This window comes from Malus domestica, chromosome 09 (assembly GCF_042453785.1).
Source record: "Malus domestica chromosome 09, GDT2T_hap1".
In the NCBI taxonomy this organism is placed as follows: domain Eukaryota; kingdom Viridiplantae; phylum Streptophyta; class Magnoliopsida; order Rosales; family Rosaceae; genus Malus; species Malus domestica.
This window is the reverse complement of record NC_091669.1, coordinates 8,412,917-8,434,567: the sequence shown is the minus strand read 5'-3', so window position 1 is coordinate 8,434,567 and position 21,651 is coordinate 8,412,917. Positions and strand designations below refer to the sequence as shown.

General features: G+C 38.3%; 5 protein-coding genes and 1 long non-coding RNA gene across 7 annotated transcripts; all 6 read right to left on the bottom strand.

The window, feature by feature from the left end:
• Positions 1–2,770: 2,770 nt before the first annotated feature.
• LOC103405025 (triacylglycerol lipase 2-like) lies at positions 2,771–5,420 on the bottom strand. 2 transcript variants are annotated; one of them, XM_070805553.1, is made up of 9 exons: positions 5,018–5,420; positions 4,803–4,913; positions 4,553–4,693; positions 4,346–4,456; positions 4,082–4,225; positions 3,928–3,965; positions 3,677–3,753; positions 3,441–3,536; positions 2,771–3,280 (listed from the first exon to the last, which is right to left on the bottom strand). In XM_070805553.1, exons 1-9 carry the CDS (start codon positions 5,171–5,173, stop codon positions 2,961–2,963), a joined length of 1,194 nt encoding a protein of 397 aa, XP_070661654.1. In that variant the 5' UTR covers positions 5,174–5,420; the 3' UTR covers positions 2,771–2,960. The 2 variants fall into 2 exon arrangements, with proteins under 2 accessions (XP_070661654.1, XP_070661655.1); XM_070805554.1 differs by having other exon boundaries at positions 2,771–3,273; positions 5,018–5,218.
• Positions 5,421–6,458: 1,038 nt separating this feature from the next.
• On the bottom strand, positions 6,459–7,430 carry LOC139188227 (uncharacterized). The gene is made up of 2 exons (XR_011571527.1): positions 7,197–7,430; positions 6,459–6,916 (listed from the first exon to the last, which is right to left on the bottom strand). It is a non-coding gene; the product is annotated as an uncharacterized lncRNA (long non-coding RNA).
• A 322-nt stretch (positions 7,431–7,752) lies between these two features.
• On the bottom strand, positions 7,753–10,087 carry LOC103442939 (triacylglycerol lipase 2-like). The gene is made up of 7 exons (XM_029108752.2): positions 9,913–10,087; positions 8,817–8,911; positions 8,593–8,706; positions 8,346–8,486; positions 8,139–8,249; positions 7,899–8,042; positions 7,753–7,794 (listed from the first exon to the last, which is right to left on the bottom strand). Exons 1-7 carry the CDS (start codon positions 10,085–10,087, stop codon positions 7,753–7,755), a joined length of 822 nt encoding a protein of 273 aa, XP_028964585.2.
• Positions 10,088–10,461: 374 nt separating this feature from the next.
• Positions 10,462–13,533, bottom strand: LOC103442938 (triacylglycerol lipase 2-like). Its single transcript, XM_008381722.4, has 9 exons — positions 12,481–13,533; positions 12,269–12,379; positions 12,045–12,185; positions 11,816–11,926; positions 11,556–11,699; positions 11,430–11,470; positions 11,232–11,311; positions 11,054–11,149; positions 10,462–10,932 (listed from the first exon to the last, which is right to left on the bottom strand). Exons 1-9 carry the CDS (start codon positions 12,679–12,681, stop codon positions 10,619–10,621), a joined length of 1,239 nt encoding a protein of 412 aa, XP_008379944.3. The 5' UTR covers positions 12,682–13,533; the 3' UTR covers positions 10,462–10,618.
• On the bottom strand, positions 13,461–15,541 carry LOC114826952 (uncharacterized). Its single transcript, XM_029108004.2, has 5 exons — positions 15,316–15,541; positions 15,113–15,185; positions 14,344–14,408; positions 13,989–14,098; positions 13,461–13,866 (listed from the first exon to the last, which is right to left on the bottom strand). The coding sequence occupies exons 1-5, from the start codon at positions 15,430–15,432 to the stop codon at positions 13,596–13,598; spliced, it is 636 nt and encodes a 211-aa protein (XP_028963837.2). The 5' UTR covers positions 15,433–15,541; the 3' UTR covers positions 13,461–13,595.
• Positions 15,542–16,876: 1,335 nt separating this feature from the next.
• Positions 16,877–21,651, bottom strand: LOC103442665 (zinc finger CCCH domain-containing protein 3). The gene is made up of 7 exons (XM_008381473.4): positions 21,091–21,651; positions 20,270–20,439; positions 20,032–20,085; positions 18,960–19,076; positions 18,557–18,850; positions 17,716–17,973; positions 16,877–17,558 (listed from the first exon to the last, which is right to left on the bottom strand). Exons 1-7 carry the CDS (start codon positions 21,236–21,238, stop codon positions 17,211–17,213), a joined length of 1,389 nt encoding a protein of 462 aa, XP_008379695.1. The 5' UTR covers positions 21,239–21,651; the 3' UTR covers positions 16,877–17,210.

Sequence of the window (21,651 nt, the reverse complement as noted above, 5' to 3'; positions counted from 1 at the left end):
GATTTGATGTGTATATTGGAAATGTGGTTTGATTTGCATGATTGGTATGATGTGATGAAATGTGAGGGCTAGTACTGGACTGTTAACCCATTGTCATGGTGTTTGTTGCTTTGAAGTTTGTTTCATATCTCGTTTCATTGTTTCATTTCTAGCTTCGTTGACCCGTTCTAAATTTAGCAATTGTGCTTTGTTTCATTTCGTTGAGCCTTTGTAAATTGAGCACTTGGTTCATGTTTTGTTTCTGTTGAGTTATCCGAAACTGGGTATCCGTTGGGGTTCCGTTGAGTGGTCTGGTTCCCTGCTCCGTCTGGATTCCGTTGAGAGGTCTGGAATCCCTCATGATCTGCGATTCTGTTGAGTGCTCCGGAATCGTATCCAGCTTGGATTTCATTAAGTGGTTCGATATGTATTGTACTCTGTGATTCCGTTGAGTGGTACGGAATCGTATCCACTTGGATTCCGTTGAGAGGTCTGGAATCCCTTCTACCCTGCGATTCCGTTGAGTGGTTCAGAATCGTATCCTGGTTTGGATTCCGTTGAGTGGTCCAGAATCCTCTTTGGTGTCTTGGTTCCGTTGAGTGGTCCGGAACCTGATGTTGATGGATTTCGTTGAGTGGTCCAAAATTGCATCAATTGACTTGTTGGTTCCTTGGATTTGATATCTACTTCAAAGATGTAGGCTTCTGCCGAATTGTGTTGCTCTAGCCCTGCATTTTGGTATATTGTATGTGTTATTAATTGGTGTGATTATTGGATGGTGTTGAAAAGCATATATCTGTGTGAATGGCAAGATGACTAGAAAATATTATTGTGCTTCATCGAATATTCCTTGAGATGTTGCATGCCTGAATTGTGGTATTATGTTGAGACATAGTGGTTTATGTGATGAATGTTCGAGTGTAGTGAATGGCAAACTATGAATGGCTTGATCCCTGTTTAGGGTACGTATGTAGTCTAACGAGAAGGTTAGATGCAGCTATAAAGCATACGAAAAATTACTATGCGATTTAATTCTTGAGTTGTGATTTGCCCATATCCCGGAGGCGGGGTATGTTAAATACGGATTTTTGGTGACATCACATGTCGATCCTGAACGTATGTCGGGATCGTGGTGTGACAACAACCCCTCTCTCTTAGTGCCATGACCAATTATCTCCTTGGTCTGAATATCTTGAAGTAGACAAAACGACGGATACATTAGAATAACATAATCCAATTGTTCAATAACCTGTGGTATCGATAATAAATGATGTGATAAAGATGGAACAAGTAAGCAACAATGTAATGGAAGAGATGGGGTGAGATGCATGCACAGTGCCAGCGCCAACCACGAGTGCAAGGGTGCCGTTGGCACTTGCTATACTTTTCCTGTGAGATGTTATCATATATTGAAACATATTTTTATCATATGTCATATGATCTGTTGCACCAGAGTCCAAAATCCAACATGTATGAAGCTCAGTATCGGGGGCTAAAAGAACACGCCTCATAGTACTTGTGTTGGATGATGAATCACCATGAGTAGTACAAGTCAATAAATTTTAACTCGAATCACCAAAGTTAGGCTCGGCCTCCTTAGCTGTCGGTGTGGCAGCAGAAAGGGAGGCATGGCCTCCACTAGTTCTCACAGTCCCACGTTCCTTGGCACACAATCGTTTCTTCAATTCTGGAAACCACTCAGGCACCCCATGCTTGGTAAAACATGTATCTTCAGTATGACGGGTTTGACCACAGAAAGGTACACTTCAAATCATCTTTGTTTACTTGGGTAACAGGACGAGAATTCAAAGACATATTAGAAGAATTAGCTTGATGAAAGGATGCAGGTGGCCAAGACATCATAGCTGCCGACTGTGTCCCTTGGCTATTTATGTTACTCCCACCCATCATAGTGGCATGCCATTGTGCTTCATGCCTAACAATAGAAAACACCTCATCGACAGATGGTAAGGGTTGAGGTCATATAATATGACTACGTACCTTATCAAAAATATCATCCAAACCGGCCAAAAACACATAAACACGATCTATTTGGATTTCTTCACGAAGTGTCTTGAGATCAATAGCACATTCCATCTTGATTGGTCTCCGTTGATCTAACTCTTGCCAAACGGAATTAAGGTCAACATAATACACATCAACAAGACGACATTCTTGACGAAGTCGAAACGATTTTACCTTTAACTCATAAATCTGAGAAATATCCGAACCATCATAATATGTTCGAGCCACTTCTTTCCATACTTCTTTAGTTGTACAACGGTGAATGAAAAATCCCGTGATAGTAGGCTCCATAGAATTGATCAACCATCTTTTTACTATTGCATTCCATGTCTCTCACGTCTCATACTCAGCACTATCCTAGCCAAGTTCTTTGATACTCCCTGTAACGAAGCCTTTTTTACCACGTCCGGCGATGTGCATCGCCAATACCTTGGACCAAAAATGATAGTTTGATCCATTTAGTTTCACAGTGGTACGGCGAACGCATCATTCTGGATGACAACAGGGTTCAATACCAGATTGTTGGTTGGTGTGCAGGAACCACCTTCCAACTTCAAATTTGAGTTGTCTCCCATACTCGTCATCTTGACTTACAGAAACAACCTTCACAGCACCCATAGTGTTCGACAAACAGCCTTCACAGCAATTCGCACGGCAGCAGCAAGACCACACTGCTGCAATTCCAATAGAACACGGCCTAATTGATTTCTACAAGAAGCAGCACAGGAACACGTAGGCCGAGCACAACAGCGGAACCAGGCTCAGATGCCAAATAGAATTTTACATAGTAATTTTTATTGTATTACATAATTGAAATATATACATATACAATCCTTGTTCCATAAGGAAATAATAAAGGACACAAACATATATCCTTCCTAATAAAGGACTCCTAATACATAATCTCTACATTCCCTTTTTAAATATTTACTCATTTTTACATAGTAAACATGACATTAATGGAGCTTGAAGAAGGCCAGTAGAGGATCATACACAAGTTGATTGGCATTCACACTCATAATAAAATCCATATGAGCATAATCCTCTATGTACTCTACCACAAGCTTGTCCTTGTCATGATCTTTGAGTTTGTCAAGCAGAAGCCCCACGTCATTAACGTCAGAAAGCGCATCTCTCCCCCCGTAGCTGAGGAAAAGAGGAACGTCTTTCGGAATGTTTGCCATGTTGTACACAGGAGGAGTAGGCTGCTTGTAGTGTTCCATGTTCGTGTCTTCGTTACCATAATCGTACATTTCTAGGGTTCCCATCCTGACCACTATCCAAAATCCATAAACCGATATGACCAAACATTAAAATTGTAAGGATTAATTTGTTGATTAGATAGGACTTCTGGGAACTTAGTGTTCCATAATTCAAATATCACAACTTATATAACTTGCTATTAACTGATAAACCTAGAAATGAATGAGACTCACTCTGAGACAGATGTATCATGTTCTTTGTCGCCGTAGACTGGGGGAAGTTCTTAAATAAAGCAGCCTTGCTTGCAGAACTGAGGCAGCAATTTGGGCCTGTATATGGGTTGCAAAAAACTAATTCATATTCAGTGTGAATGAAGAACCCTAACATTGTTACTATTGAGATTGTGAATCCCATGCGTCGTGAAACTAAGGCCCTGCATAACAGTTTAAATGATTTTTGGCCTCTCAACCTGTGATAGTTGCCAATAAGTCCGAGCAGTCAACGCCTGGTGTTTTGCAGATAAACTCCACAAGTTCTTGTGTCTCACTGTTGAGATTTTGAGAACAAAAAACTGTTATAGATGTCATTTTTCAGAAATGTGCCATTTGTTAAACAAAATATCTAAATTTCTTTTACCAAGTTTAATCTACTTTATGCTATTGTCTTTATGCTTGTGTCTTTATTACGACTGAAGCAAAACTGCTTAAGTTGCTATCTCACCCGTTTGGAACTTCATGCAAACCCAACAATTTTAGTTTCTGTAAAATAAAAAAAATAAAAGACAACAGCTTAGTCAGTTAATTCCATATTTGCAACAGTGAAGTTCTAAAATTCATATTTTTGAAACAAAAGAGTAGTCACTGAGTTGTGTTACTTCTGATAAAAATAAGTCCATAAGAATCCTTATAAACAGCGAGGACATCTGACCCAGGTAAGCTATTGGGGTAAGCAAAGCAGCCGATCTTAGCAAGTTCAACAGTTTTTCTTGGGAGAAAGCAGCGAGGGCAGTCAGAGTTCCCTATGAAATTCGTATGGTTAAAATATGTTAATCACAACTGAGTGGACAAAGAGGTGTACCCATGGAGTGGACGCTAATATTGTCCAACTTTAGATATGAGCAAATTAGGTGAATATTTACCAAGGAATGCCCAACATAGTGTAAATTCTGCCCTGTTTGATTGTTCACATACTTAAATAAAGCCGGAAGATCATAAGCAGCTAATTCATCCCATGACCAGTCCCAGTAAGCCTACACGTTATAGAAGATTCAACAGATATGTTTCAGTAAAAGATTATGATCTGCAGATGGCATGATGTAATCAACATTTGACAAGGCAACGCTAACCGGATCATTAGGAGTAAGTGATGTGTGTCCACGACTAGACTTTGTCCCGCGAGTGTTAGCAAGCCATACATCAAACCCATTGTCAGCCAAGATAAATGCCAAAGCTTGATCCGGCGGATTGAGTAGCCATGCTGAAGCATCCTGTTTTGTTCACACACAGTTGTTCTTTAATTAGTTCATGCATGTTTGTCTTCCACATGTGTTTGTGTATGTATATGCATGCTCACAGATATGGTGCTTAGGTGAAAACCATTAAGAGCCCATGTTGTAACAGAACAGGCTTCTTGTTTGGTGTCTCTTCACCAGACCGTCCCTTGGGAATTCTCTGCAAGCCGAGGATGTGACCGTCTTCTGTTGTTACCTGAAACTCATCATAAATTTCATGAAAAAAACAGAATAAAAAAAAAAGATCTTTTTCACATGACATAAGCTGAAAATGAAAGGCATGCACTTTCTGATGCTTACTTTATGTTCTTGGCAAGTATAGCCCTGTGTCTCCAACATTGATTTGCAAATGCCGCCATCGACATTTTCGATGGATTGCAGCTTAGTTCTTGTTGCTGCAACTATTGAAACCCAAAGTAGAGCCACAACAAGTATAATGGTCGAAGGATTTTCCATTTGAAGTTAAGGTGTCTGTGAGTGCAATAATTTTCACAGGTTTTGTTATTTATAGTAGACAAATGCATATACGACAACCAAACAAATGTAACAGACTAGTATTCCATCACTTGGTGTTACTAATTAATCTACTCATATTATAACACTTATCTATTGAAACTATATCTCAGGTCCATGATATATCAATAATTTCGTTCCCCCGTACTACATCTAAAATGTTAACATACATGGCGGTTTGATGGTTTCTAAGCTTTTGTGAATGCCATGAGCTGATTGCGTCATACATAATGAATCAACTAGCATATGCCAAAACAAAAAGAAAATCTATGTCACGTCAAGAAATGACCATCATTTCAATAACACAAAATTTCAGGCAACTAAAAATTGACGTTTATACATAATGATAATAAATAAGCAGTTTGCAATGAAACTAAAATATGTGGTTTTCTTTTGGTCACGCTTTATCCCTGTCTATTGGATTTCATATACGACAACCAAACAAACGTAACAGACTAGTATTCCATCACTTGGTGTTACTAATTAATGTACTCATATTATAACACTTATCTATTGAAACTATATCTCAGGTCCATGATATATCAATAATGTCGTTCCCCCGTACTATGACGTCTAAAATGTTAACATACATGGCGGTTTGATGGTTTCTAAGCTTTTGTGAATGCCATGAGATGATTGCGTCAGACATAATGAATCAACTAGCATATGCCAAAACAAAAAGAAAATCTATGTCACGTCAAGAAATGACCATCATTTCAACAACACAAAATTTTCAGGCAACTAAAAATTGGCGTTTATAGATAATGATAACAAATAAGCGGTTTGCAATGAAACTAAAATGTGTTTTCTTTTGGTCACGCTTTATCCCTGTCTATTGGATTTGGAGTTGAATAGTTTAAACTCTTGATATTTTGACCAATATTCTTTTAGTCAGTATTAGTGTTTGTTTGGGAAGTGATTTTCACATACTTCCTTTAACTTCTCGCACACCAATATTAATTTAATCTCAACTGTCGATTTCGTTTGACTTATTCAATCCGATGATCAAAACTAAAGAGAGGTGTGCGAGAAGCGAAAATGATGTGTGAATATCACTTCCCATTATTTTTATGTATAGGCTTATGTTACACCAACTCTTGGAGGGGAAACGGCCTCCAACATTTACAATTGGCAGGAAACGGGTATAATTTTCGGGGAAGGAAAGCGTCTGATATTCTACGGGTGCTTAAATTGACAAAGTTGACTGCAAAATGTTGGATCAGGCAAGTTAGGTATCAATTTTCTCTACTTTATTCTAAGATGAAAAATCAAGTTACTACAATGAGAGTGAAAGAAACCAAGAAAAAAAAAGCCTTCTAAAGTTTAACAATTGCAAGAAAAAAGAATTACAAAAGTGGCTAAAGTCTCAATGGAGCTTGAAGAAATCCAGTAGGGGAGCATACACAACTTGGTTGGCATTCTCAGCCATAAGAAAATCCATATGAGCGTACTCCGCTGTATATTGTGCCACAAGCTTGTCCTTGTCATGATCTCTGAGGTTGTCCAGCAAATACTTCACATCAAGCACGTTCGAAAGCGGGTCTCTCCCTCCATAGCTTAGGAATAGAGGAACGTCTTTCGGGATGTTTTCCATGTTGTACACAGGAGGAGTAGGCTGATTGTAGTGCTGAATGTTTATTGCTGGAAAAACATAATCGTACATTGCTATGTTTCCCTTTGTGACCACTTTCCAGCATCAACAAGAAACAAAAAATTTGAAAGTTTGTTAGTATTGAATTTAACAAGAGGGGATATATACGAACTAAAAGTTTCAAAACGAATACTAGTTTTTTTTTTCCTATTTTACTTTGGGAGAACGACTTCACAGGGTTGCATCATGACAGTGTTTGATCAGCTTGGGATACAGTTACGGTAACATGCCCATTCTAAATGGCTTTCTTTCATACTTCAGACACTTAGCAGTTACAATTCACCATTACTGAACCCGGAATTGAAAGAGACTTACTCTGAAACAGATGCATAGCATTCTTTATCGAAGTGGACTGGGGCGTATGTTGAAGAAAAAGATTTATGCTTGAAGAACCGAGGCAGCAATTTGGCCCTATAACAAATTTCAAGTTAGAAGGGTAAATGACAAAGACTAACATTGTGAAAAGGACTTTCATGCAACGGGCATCCTTGATGTGGGTAAGTTTCTCTATAACATATTGTCACTACCTGTTGTAGCTGTGAGGTAGTTGGAGCAGCCACTGCCCGGTCTTGCGCAGATATACTGCAGAATTTGCTGCACCTGCCTATTGGGATTTCAATGACATCAGATAAAACTTGTTATCCAAGTATAAAATGAGCGATCAAGAATAAAATGGATTAAAATTTCAACCAAAAAATTTCGTTTTGCTATGAATAAATTGTTACTTGAAGCACAAGAATTCCTCTTCATTTATATACAATGAAAAAATTACAAGACATACTTAAAATCTTCCCATACTTTTTTGTGCCAGATTGAATTTAACTCAGTGTATAGTCTGCATTTTTCTTTACAAATTATTTGAGCTGCAATCTCACCTGTTCGGAAATTCAAAGGAAAAGAAGAAAGCCGGTCCCTGGTAAAGAAAATATATAAAATTTTGGTCAGTTTTCTATGTTCATCACATTGAATTTAGAAATCCATACATGAAAAACCAAAATGTTCATTGAATTGTGTTACTTGAGCTAAGAACGCATCGACAGCAGTTCGTGCAAAGGGTGAGCGCATCTGACCAAGATAAGCAATTGGGGCAAGCAATGCAGCTGATCTTAGCATGTTTACCAGTTTTCCTTGGGAGAAGGCAGCTAGGGGAGTTAAAGTTCCCTATGATTCAATACTTCCAAGTCTCAGTCATCGATTTTCTGTGTGTCGAAATTTTTTCTAAAACTATAAATTATGAACGAAGTACAAATTATTTACCAATGAATGCCCAACATAGTGTAATTTCTGTCCTGTTTGATTGTTTACATACGCAAACAATGCAGGAAGATCATAAGCAGCCAATTGATCCCATGACCAGTCCCAGTAAGCCTACATTATTAGAAGAAAATACATACTTTTAGTTTAATTAAGGTTATGATCTGCAAATGGCATGATGTAATCAGCATTTGAGAAGGCAAAGCGAACCGGATAAAGCGGAGTAAGTGTTTTGTGTCCACGGCTGGAGACTGTGCCACGACTGTTGGCAAGCCATACATCGAAACCATTGTCTGCCAAGATAAACGCCAAAGCTTTGTCCGGCGAATTGAGTAGCCATGCTGAAGCATCCTGTTAATTACAAAAACATAATTGTTTCTTAATTCGTTTGTACGCTACGTCACGTAAATGTGTATGCATGGTCAAATATAAGGTGCTAAAGTAGGTATAAATTTACCATAAGGATCCCGTGGTGTAACAAAACAGGCAGCTTAGCTGCTGTCTCATTACCAGCAGACTTCCCGGCTGGAATCCTTTGCAAACCAAGGATGTAATCATCTTCTGTTGTTACCTTCGAAATTACCACGGCGAAAGATGAACAAAATTTAATTAGTTAATGCGAAAGAGTGATGTATAAAACCCACAAAAGAAAGGCTGGAAATTTTGACACTTGATCATTACTTTATGTTCTTGGCAAGGGTAGCCTTGTGTCTCCACCAGCGATTTGCAAATGCCGCCGTCGACGTTGCCGATTGATTGCGGCTTAGTTCTTGCAGCTGAAACACAAAGTAGAGCTACAAGAAGCAGAATGCTGAAAGAGTTGGCCATTTGGAGCTGAGTTGTGTAGTTTCTAAGTGCAACAAAATCAGGGTTTGCTTTTTATAGTGAACAAATCCATAACAAAACGGATGAAGCCATTAATTAAAAGAAATATTTATGATGATTTCTCATGAAAGTAATATTTCATAAGAGTTGACCTCCAAACCTCAACTGGTCACTGGTCTCTGGTCAGACTTTGACAGATTTTCCTAAAAAATAGTTAATGTATGTAATTCCTAATAAATGCAATTTCTACGTTTCATTTGTACATGTAAATGTAGGGACTCGCTACAGTTCATGTATTTACTTAATACATTTATCATATATTAATTATTAAGTAAATCTATGTATTGTAAATTTGTAGTTAAGTCCGTAAATTATGATTTATTAATTTGGGATACAACTCTCATTTCCTTGTCAACGCGCAAGAAAACTGTCAATAAAGAGTGTTGGTATGTCCACTTCCCTACCTTTATTTTTGCTCGCATCTTATAAAACAATATAAATAACAAGTTAATATAAAGTAAACGAAAAAAATAAGAAAGGTGAGTGAGCACAGTACTTGCCGTCTTTGGCAAAGTACACCCACATTGGAATCGGTCATGAAAACGTAATAGTAACCCACAAACTTACATTTTCCGACCAGTTTATAGTAGTAGTGTTTCTAAATGGGTGAAATATTTGTTGCTTGGGGTCCCCTACGGCCAACGTCCTTTTACAAGTATTTTTTAGGGTACGAAACTGCACTTCTTTCAGAACCTCCGTGCCTTGCACTAAGTAACCTTTCCCGTCATTGGATTTAGCAGATGCAAGTCTAAGGATGACATTACAATTACTGGTTCTGATGAGAAGATTCCAATCTGTTATTAGTGACGTGGGTGAAGTCTTTGAGATGGAAGACAGGGATGCCCCTACTACGGGTTGCGGATTTCTTATACTTTAAGAAAGAAGGTAGCACCTTCGTGAATCAAGGAAAAAATGCTCACGAAATTGTTGCAAGTGCAGTCATCCACCTTCACTCCTCCTTCGTCGGCGTCTTTGTAACCTACATTACTCACTTCGTTCAGTAAAAGGGCTGATTTCATGTGATTCTGAAACCATGGCGAAATCATCTTCTTCACAGATGACTCCATGGCTAGATTACAGCCATTCTTCTTCAAAGCAGATGTCGTGGCTGGATTACTGTTACTAGTCAAGATGTGGATTGATGCAAAGGAGGAGTCAAGGCAGCTGTGACCCCTGTCCCGTGACGGGATGTTTACTTACAAAGAATGAGTATCTAAATTATTCTGGAATTTTAACTTCCCTTGGTTTTACCCGTGAATTAGATTGGATAGGAGTAGTTAATCCGATATATTCACTCATTCTCTTTGATATTCCTGACTTTTCCGATTCACGATTTCCCTTAATAACATGCAACCATGTAGAGAATCTAGATATATAGATAACAAGGCATTGAGTGTTGATCTAGACAAACTACGGTAAAAGTACAATGGAACCATAAAAATGGTAGTAATTATACGAATTTTGTTGGTAAAAGGAAGATCGAGTACACAGCATGGGTAAATACAACTCTGCCCTCAGGGTTGTCAATGAGAAATATGATGAGGGAAAAGAAAAGAACATAAAAGAATTGGCATTACTTCTGTCACAAGTAAATATTCTCATTGAAGTCTAAGGAAAGCCATGAGAGGATCATACACATCTTGCTTAGCAGTTTCACCCATCACAAAATCTACATGAGCGTAATCGTCTAGATACTGAAGCACAAGCTTATCTCCATCATGGTTTTTGAGGCTCTTCAGCAGCAGCTTCACATCTTTGATGTCAGAGAGGGCATCTGCCCCACCGTAACTGAGGAAAAGAGGAAGGTCATCTGGAATGCTTGTCATGCTGTACACGGGAGGATTGGGCTGCCCGTAGTGCTGCATGTTCTCTTCCTGGTAGTCAAACATTGCAACTGTTCCGTCTCTTATCACTGTTGAGAAATCGCAGGATTGAATTCGAGTTAATTTATTATGGTTTCAATTTAAGCGTCGCAAAGGAGTTCGTAGCATTCAAAGTACTGGTGGTTTGTGAATGAGAAATTAAGAACTTACTCTGGGACATATGTACCAAGTTTTTGGTTGAAGTTGACTGAGGCTCATGGTCTAGAAGAACATCTACTATGGAAGAATTTAAGCAGCAATTTTTCCCTTCATTTTCCAAAAGTTTCCAAGTCAGTACATAGAAGAATGATTGAAATGGTCGTAAGAATCTTAGGAACATATGTATTACCGGTGAATGCAGTCAACCAATGGGTGCAATCAACGCCTGGTTTCCGGCAGACAGCCTTCAAAACTTCGACTGCTGCCTTCCTATTCAGTTCAGGCAACAGAAATAAACAATAGCATGCAAGTTCTGATCTTATAATTGGGAGTTTTCGGTGAATGCTAGATTGCGAATTACAAGGAACAAGTGAACAAGAATTGTTACCGTTTCAGATTAAATTGTCTTAAATCTGCATTGTATAATGCCTGTTAAGAGAAGATAATATGTTGTCAAAGAGTTGAATTCTGTTAGGAGACTAAAACAGCTAGAAAAAAAGGAATTTCTATTTACTTCGGCAATAAAGTTTTCAGCAACAGCTCTTGCTAGGGGTGAGGGCATCTGGTCAGCATAAGCAATCGGGCTAAGTAAGACGGCTGATCTCAGGTTCTTCAGTTGCAGGTCTTTGGAAATTGCAGCGAGAACAACCAATGTTCCCTGCAAAATAAATCCGTCGCTTGCTATGTTTATACTTTAAAACTCTGCCAAAAGTTTACTATACTTTTTAAAATGTTTGCAGAAGAGAAGAAAGCTGCTGAGTCTGTGAAATTCACCAGCGAATGTCCAATATAATGAATTTTCTGTCTGGTTTGATCGCACACATACTGGAAAGTAGCCGGGAGATCATAAGCGACGAGTTCATCCCATGACCATTCCCAATAAGCCTGAAAATGAGCAAAGTGACTCTAATGTGAAATACAAGATGGTGATTGTGTTTGCTTTTTGAGTATTTTCATGTTGTTAAATGCAACCAAACAAAAATTTGCGAGCGAGAGTAGTTACTGGATCATCAGGACTGAGTGATGTGTGACTGAGGCTGTATTTGGTTCCGCGGGTGTTTCCAATCCACACCTCATACCCGTTGTCAGCTAAGAGGAATGCCAAAGATTGGCCTGGAGGTAGCAGCAGCCATGTTATCCCATCCTGCCCAACATACCACATAAACAAAGTGTTACATTTTCCCAATTTACTGAACCTACTGAAAAAAACTGCACAGAATTACTGACCATCAGAAGACCGTGTTGCAGAAGTACCGGTACCCTCTTCCCCGTCGGCCCCCCTGACTTCCCCGCTGGAATTCTCTGCATGCCGAGAATATATCCATCTTGTGTTGTCACCTACACAACCCAAAAATGCAACCAAGTCACATCAGTCAATGTTTGCGGTGACTCAAAATTATTCACAAACAGAAGAGCGAAAAAAAATGTAGGCATGCCACCGTGTGTTCTTCGCAAGCATAGCCTAGTGTTGCCACCATTGTTGCACAGATTCCGTCATCACCGGGAGACGGAGCGAATGCAGAAGCAGCATCCTGCACATTATTAGCCGAGAACAACTTTGTTCTGGTTCCAACTGCTGACTCACAGAAGAGAACAACTACAATAATAAAGGTTAAAATCTTATTAGCCAACATCTTCATATGTTTAATAATTGTTTCCTGGTACAAATCACCTTTTGATGTTCCGGCATTTTTAAAGTGCAGAAAAAAACCAGATAAAAACAGAACTGGGGTGTTCACATGAGCTAATAGCCTAATACAAATTGCTTAATGATTAAACTAAGGTTCAACTAAGGCATCTAATGCTGATGGGTCCTACTTTTCACTAAGTAAATACAATTAAGAAATGTATTAACCTCAGATTTCGTCCCTGCCACGATTCCATAATTTAACAAGAATTTCCTGGATAAATCCAAACTCTAATCCAAGTATGTAAAACCAAAACATGGACATGTTGACATGTCACTGTTCCTTTTGTCTAATTTGTAAAAGACGAAGGCGTACTGCCAATGGAGCCGCAGAAAGTAGTACATTTATGGATGTAAACTACCAAACCAACAAGAGCTCCAACACTTTTTTCCGGTTTGGCCAACCAGAGTAAGAAACCTCGAACGGTTTATTTCGCGGAGAAAAACCTTGGTGTACTAGTTGTATGCACCAATTATTTGTCTCTCCAATGAGAAGACACAAAAAAACGAGTGTATACAACCAGGATAGACAAGTTTTTCTCCAATTCGAGGCATCCGTTCTCTGCATATACCATGGATACCTGTATCATACTCGCTGTTAACATACCATGGTTTCTTAAGCAAAGTGTTTCTTTCCTCATCTCTCACATTTCTCCAATAGTTTTTCATGTGCAACAACTAGGAAAAAAATTAGATTCAGTGACATATGATTCACAATAAGAAAGACAACGATGAATCCAATTCCTTCATACGATTATGATAATTCGATTTTCCCATTCCAATAAATACCGGTACAAAAATCCACCTTGGTATAAAATTATATCAACAATCTGTTTTCCATCAGGATTTCTCAGCAAACAAAACCTATCATGATGCTTGCTTGCTAACAAGATTGATAGGATCCTCCAAATTATGCGAGGTACAAGTGTCTCTTATCTTTTCTGATGTTTTGACAGGATTATCTTGTGTTCTCTGTCTGGTTAGCGGTCTTCTGAGAAATTGAAATTGCCACACTTTAGGTTCTATCCGCCTAAGCAGTGGCCACCTTTTCGGTTTAATTTGCCCTAGCAATTTCATCTGCTCCCTTCTGAACTTCCTATTTGCATACCACCTTCCACCTCGCCAACCCAAAGTGTAGCTGCAGTTCAGTTATAATGGTGTCAGTGTATAATGCATGAACAGTTTGATATTTGTGGTTTCATAACCAGAAAAACAGGAATTATATTTCGGACATGGATATTAAAATTTAAAAGTACAAACCCGATAACTAAAGTGGTTCCTGCAGTGGCTATGCATGAAGGAAGACCAATAGTTCCAGAATCCATGATATTTCTGATTTCCGACTGTTCAAGATTATGATTGTTTTTCATCTGCCACAAAAACAGAAACAGCTATCCAATTGTAACAAACATCGACAGATAATTTAGAAGGGGCCTTAATCTAACCAGCAATAGTATTAACCAAAATTTAATTAGAAAAATTGAGTGACCCTTGCTCACATGATGCCTCATCTCACTGTCAAAATCGTTAACATAAATGCGATGAAAACAAGAATACAAGACATGGATAATAGTATTGTCGTTTTCTTTTCCTTTCAATGAGACTTTGTGCTTACCACTTTTTCAATTGATTCGAGCCTTTGATCAACTCTTGATTCATGTAGGTGACGTAAAGTATATCCTGCACCCACAACAGATGAGTATTAGTCTATTAGATAAGAAAATGTTTTCTAACATATTACTGAGAGAGACAATAGTAATAAGGTTAAAACAAAACTTTTGAACCTTAATGCATTAGTGAACCAAATTCTTTATGTTATAACGAATCTTTAGTTAGAAGTGAACAATTTAGTCAAAGAGCAACGTAAACCACAAATGATTATATCATAACTTCATAAGTTTAGCACCTCACAAAATCTAGAACTAGAACGATTGTGTTTTTGAAATTTACATCCTACAGTACATTTAAAATAAATTGTCCGTGTTTACCCCAACTTCTAATTCGGATTACAAAACATATATGTGCTCCAAAATTTGCACATTATACCTTACAACTTATTGGACTAAGATGGGAATGCAATGAGTTTGTAGGGTAAAGTACAGGTTAGCAAATTGCAGGTTACATATATATGCCTTAACTTGAATCAAGATTTCAAACAAATTATACTGCATCCACCGTCTGCGAATATTTCAACCTGCACTTGAAGTGGAGTGCCAAATGTCACTCCAATTACCATATAGTTAGCTGAACTCATATTCATCACAATAAATTTGTTGTAAAATACCCTTTATCAATTTGAAGATTAATGGATGATAATAACCAAACACTCATGGAGAAAGCAATGCAGAATTGAGAAATTAAAGAGCTGCCAAACAAGAACTCACCAAACCATGCTGTGGCGACTGATGCAATAGAAGTTCCAACCGTAAATACAACCTTATGGCCTTCAAATATATCCTAAAAGCATTCACCAAAAAAACAAAAAACCCATCAAACTTAAACACAACCCATGAAAAATCAATCCAACGCACATCCTCAAACTCTCAGAAACCCACAAAAATGTGAAAGAAAATCGAAAAGCAAGCACCTTTGTCGAAAAATAAGTGTCCTGAACGGCAGCCCATGATCTGAAAGCTTTCTTCCTCAACCGGGTTATGGCCTGAGAGCTCGAAAGTAAGGTCCCCGAGCTTCTAAGGCGCTGCATGGCGCATTCCAGGGATACCCACCGCGGAGTTTCTGGGAGGGAAAAATGGAGGCAAAAGCTTGAAGCTGCTGCTTCTTTGGTTGCATTTTTGTGTGTGTTTGGATACTTTATTGGTCAGATCAGATGGGATTCCAAAGAGTCCATAGCTTGGGATAAAAGCAAAACCAGTAGGACTTGGGCTCGAAAGTTTAGAAGATTTACAAGATTCTGTCTGGGGTGGGCTATTGACCCTTGTCAAGCCCAATTTGTTTGTTTGACCTTAACAAGAGGGCGACTTGTAACCAATGAATGTCTCGTCAGAAAGGGACTTATAGCTCAAATAGTGAAATTGACTTGCTAGTACGCATTAAGTGAAAATTAAACTTAAAACATTTTTAAATTAAGTGAAAATTAAGTGCCTCTAAACAAATCGACTATGTGTTGGTAAAATAATAGTTATGCTTGGGTAAAATTCATGCGTGTAAATAAGATTGCAAACTTGCAAGCTTTACTAATTACTACACTTGGTACCATCAATGGCCAACTGAAAGTACATGTAAAAAGTGGAAAACTAAAAAAAAATAAGAACAAGAAATTTCTAATAACAAACCTTGGCTGCTTAAAAAATAAAAGGCACGAGCTCCTGTTCTCATCCAATAACAACTTGACAAGTGTTAGTGTTGTCAGTTCAAGTTTTAATTTTTCAATTTTTTGGACACTTGTCAAGTTGTTATTGGGGGAGAGCAGAAGCTCCTGCTAAATTGGCCTAAATTTTTTTTTTTAACAAACAATATTATCTACACTAAATGGTTGAAGAATGGGTAAAGCCTCACAATGGATCAGCTATAATAATGTGGTTCAAATTCACATCTGCGCGAGAATCGAACCTAAGACCTCTCACTTACAAATGAAAAAAAATATCATTATATCGTAATACCAAATAACAATTTGGCCTAAATTTTAAACTCACTACACATGTGATTTGCATTAAAAATATTGACTACAAGAAGCCAAACAACGTCCCGATCAAAAACTCCGCACCGTGGGGGACCAAAAGTACAAACCAATCACGCGGGGAATGCTTCTAAATAAGCTTTGGGTGCGTAGAAAGTTAGAAACGCACCGTGGCCCTGTTTGGTTTTTGGCTTCCGTAGCGTTTTCGATTGGATTGGGGTTGCCACCAGCGCACGTTAACAGACCTCCCAATGTCATCGAGGACCATATCCATCCAAGTGTCCAATTCTGTTTGTTATGCATTTTCTATTCATCCATACAATCCAAATTAATGCATATCTTAAAGGCAATTAAAGAAATTACTCGTTGCAAACAAATTATAGTGTGACACGTGTGAAAATTCTCTTTTTGTGAATATTAACGAATCAGACTATATTTTGTAATCAACGAGCATCTACTCCTTACACGTAAGGAGTCGAGCAATGTTCTATCTAACAAGAATTTTGCAATATGGGTCACAAAACCAACATATTCTTCACATCCAAATAAAGCATCATTCAGTGAGCCAAAATGGGGAAAATTGTATCATCCAAATTTAAGAAAACCAAAAAACAGTTTGAAAGATGGAGATAGTGAGAAAACAAAAAAGGGAAACTTACAATTTTCCACCTGCATTTTATTCACCACTAAAAGAAAAAGCCTTTCCTGCCCCTCCCTCCCCCAAGTTTTTTAGCTCATCAAATCAATCTCCAAAGAACCCTAAATGCCACTCCGCAGATTCACAGACTCTATCCAAAATACAACCCCCCCCCCCCCCCCCAAACAACAAAAATATCTGGCTTGTTTTAACCAGACTGGTCTTGTACAGGTTCTGAGGATGTTGGAGAAGGTGACATAGAACCCGCTTGTTCCGGGGAATCTTCTGAAATCTTTGTATCAGAGTTTTCATATTTGTTGCTCGCCGGTTTTTTGACTCCATTGGGGAATTTTGGTGGTATGGAGGGGGATGTCTCTAGTCCATTAGCCACTGACCAGCTTCTTGGATAACTTATGAGAGATGAATCAAGCATGGGCAATGCCTGCATTCCGAAATTATAGCTAGCAGATTGTTCCATGTAGGGATGATCAAATCTGCAAGTTGGTCCGTACTTGCAGATTCCATACATAAGGTAGAATGAGCATACAGGTTGCCCCTGCACATACCCAAGCATTAACAAGAGGCTCGTTAAATGAACAAAAGGAGTAATGGTAGAAGAAACATTGAAGCGTTCTCTTAATTGTTTATAAGAACTCAGCTGAACATTGCACTGACTGACGTAGGTATCGCTGTGAACTAGACACAGAACTTACAGGTCTCGAGGGAAGCCCGAGTGGGGTTGTAGCAGATTCTGCAATCCTTTCTTTTGGGTGGTGGTACTTGCAATCTATTCCATATTTGCAAGTCCCAGTGTTCATAAAGTACCGGCATTCAGGTTGATCAGGCCTCTGGGGTAGACATGGACTTGACAAGTGAACCTGCCCGTTGGAAGCTGACTCCCCACGAGTACTAGAGTTGTATGTGAGGTTGGATCCAAGAATACCAGTGGAAGATACAGGGCTCAGGTTTCCCTATTAAACAGATAAAAGCATAATTAAACACAAACAAACATGTAATGCACCAAAACCCCTTTAGTCCACCCTAAATCAACTGAAATCAATAAACGAGCATCCATATCAACTTAAAGAACGAATCTTACGGATAAAGGATGTATAGATGTAAAACATGACAATGTTAGACTGCAAGTAACTTTAATGAGAAGAAAAAGTTCTTCATAGCTTGGGATCGAAAGAAACAGCAAGAAGCAAGGTGCAGCAAAGAGGACAATGCATCACGGTATACCACTGTTTTTGACAGATGGCTAGTCAACGTACTTTAAAGACTAAAGACTTTTACGTACTAATCAACACATCAGTGTCAACTGAACAAGATCATAAATTTCAAAGCTGAAACTTGGACAATCTTATTCAAAAAGACAAAAAGAAAAAAGGCCATATCCAATTCTAACACAACTTAATATACCAGACAAAACATGTTCCTTGTTTGACCCAAAAAAAGTGACAAAGCATGTTCCTCGCAAATGTACAACAATTACTGTGAACATAATAAATGTAATGTAAAACTTCTATTATATTAAAAAGATAATAGACTGACCACATATGTGTTCCATCCATGGGCCGGTACAATGCCTTGGGGAGGAAGAACAACAGGCATGTAAGACTGTGGAGTTTGTAAACGCGGGCCTGATATATATGGCACTCTTGGAATTGACCATGTAGAAAGTCCACCTACATAAGGAACACCAGAAGAAGGCACAACTGTTGAACCCGCAGATCCAAAAGCAGGTAAGACAGTGCCAAGTGACTGAGGCTGAGGATGATGAAACTTGCAGGCAGGTCCAAACTTGCACGATCCAGTTCGCATGTAATAAGGACATGATTTTTCTTCCTGAAAACGGTCAATGTAAAATTTGTTAAACGAAGAACCCTTGTATTGAAAGTCTAGCGACAAGTTAAATAACAATCAGGGAGTTCAGGGACAACATAAAGGAAAGGACCTGATGCATAGGGAGTCCCAAAACGTTGAATAAGACTGGTCCAGCTCCACGCCTGTCTCTTGGATGATGGAATTTACATGTTGATCCATATTTGCAAGTTCCTGTCTTCAGAAAATACTGCAACACATGTTTGCCATAAAGGGAAGTCTATCAGGTTTACAGTTAAGGGATAAGCAATTCCTTTATTTGCATTTATATATTTGCTGTGATCATTTACACCGATATTATTGCAAGTAAAAAAAGTTCTTTTATCCAATGGAAACCAACATCTCACAGATATTTTAAGGAACTAAAGGAAAAAAAAAAGGTTTTATCTTTTAAACCCATGTTAATCAAAGAAAGAATTATGCCTACTAATGGTGAAGAAATTTAATAAATACAACCCATATAGAGAAAATAATGATCGAGCTCATAACATTATACAATATTAGATGAGGTCTCTGAAGAAGCTCATGTTGGAAGGAAAGCATGTGCAAGAACCAATCAGGAAACAAATCTGGGGTCTTCCTGGATGGACTGACAAATGATTTACTCAGTCCCTTTCCTACTGACTTCTTCCTTCATTCCGAGAAGTCACCAGGAATGCAACCAGTGGAGAGTTGTAGGAAACAACTTACTATAATGGGAAAATCTTTAGAACAAGCTAGTTACAGATTCTCGCACCTAACAGTTTCAATAATAGTCTGCACTTGGATAATTTACATTTTTTTAGAGCATTAACTTGGTTAAATCTTGTGCAACAACTGACCACTCGAATGCTCTGCTTGTTTCACAAGCCCAGACCACAAGGATCAGCAGTTGATTTGCTAGTTCTAATCATATGATTGTTCAAATCGCCAATTACATAATTTGTATACCTAATAAACATATATAAACTCAACTCAAAAAAGCTTATCCAATGAACAAAAAGAATACCCCATTTTCTATCTTATCCATATTCGTAGAACTTCTAATCTTATAAAACATAGCAAACACCGACAAAGGAAGCAGACGAAAGAAGGAAAGGACGGAGAAGAGTGAGTAAGAAAGAAGCTTCTCATTCAGCTCAACCTGAACTAAATGAAAATCTTACCCCACAGTCAGGTTGTCCAACTCTTTCAGGGAGTTCTCCATTGTACTGATTACCCTGCAGATATAAGAATTTACTAAAAGGATTAGTTCATTAATACCCTTCGAACGAAACTCTGTATAGTTAGAGCCAAAAGACAAAGAAGGAAGCTGTGTAGAAGCAACCGATGAATCTCCTCACAACACTTAATCAAAATGCAATCACTCTATAAAAACTATGCACATCAATTAGAAATAATTACCTGCGAAGCATATTTAGGGTGATTAAAACGACAATTACTTCCATAACTACACAAACCAGTCCTCAGATAATATATGCAGTCAGGTTCACCAGGTCGATCAGGGTACAAGTTTGCCTGAGCCACACCGCCCCGTTCTTGATTGTCATTGATTGTCAACCTCCAAAATGCCTCTGCAATGAATACAAGAAATAGATGTGTAAATTACATATGGAAATAAAATCTTCAAAGTTAAAGCCTCACTCTGCATTGCAAAATCTATCAAAACTCCTCAAGAGCATTAACCCAAAATAGAAAAAAGATTACAACTTCTAAAACAAGATACTAATAAAGAACTACAACTCAGGATCGATGAATCGATGCGCAACATGAACACCAAAAAGGAAACTCTTAAGGTAAAATGTTCCAAACAAATCGAAAAGTTCAGTACAAAGCAAAATTCTTCAAAAATTCAATACGAATTCGACTAACACCGACATCACAGTTCTTACCAACTAAACACCCCGATGTCAGAAAATTAAAAGGTAAAGTTTTTAAAAAGCTGAAGATAAAAAGAATTCTTATTCTCACAAACACGAATTCCCAGATAAGCCACAAATATGCATTGCAGCCCAGCCTACCATCAAAGCACTCCAAAACCATGATTACAACAACACATCACCAAAACACACAAAATCAAAACAACTCAACACAATCCCAAACTAAATCCACACATAGCACATTGCACCTTCATGATGACAAAATCTCACAAACACAATATTCCAATACAAAACCATCATCAGATCGTTAAACTCCCAACTGGGTACACCAAAAACAGGTCATACCTTCCACGTTGCCATCGGATTGATTCGGAATAGCATTCTTCTGAGCCTGCCGAGCGTCCGGCATCGGTGGTAGCACAGAGTTTGCGTGCACCCGCCCTTTGTGTTGCTTTCCTCTGCTTTTCTTCTCAGCTTCACCAACCAAAGTCATACAAAAAGCTTCAAACTTTCTGAGGAAAATCGCAGCAACCCACCTCCCAAATCCCACAAATTTGCAGAAAAACAAAGCCCAAATCAGAATTAAGGGGCTGTGAGGAGGCCTGTGAACGTGATGATGCTGATCAAAGACTGAAAAAACATGAGGAGAGATAGAAAGAAAAACAAAAAGCTTTTTGGAGCATAAGAAAAAGGGACTGAGAATCAGAGAGAGAAAAACAATCTCTGCCAAAAACTAAATAAAATTATGGCTGTGACAATGTCTGAATTGGAATTTGATATGAATTTTTGCGGATTTTATTTTATTTTATTTTTTTGCTTGCTTTTTTTTCTTTTTATTAATTTTCAATTACCCAAAAAGGCTAAGGAACTGTTGGGGATCTTTGAATGTGAACCCGAGAGAAGCAG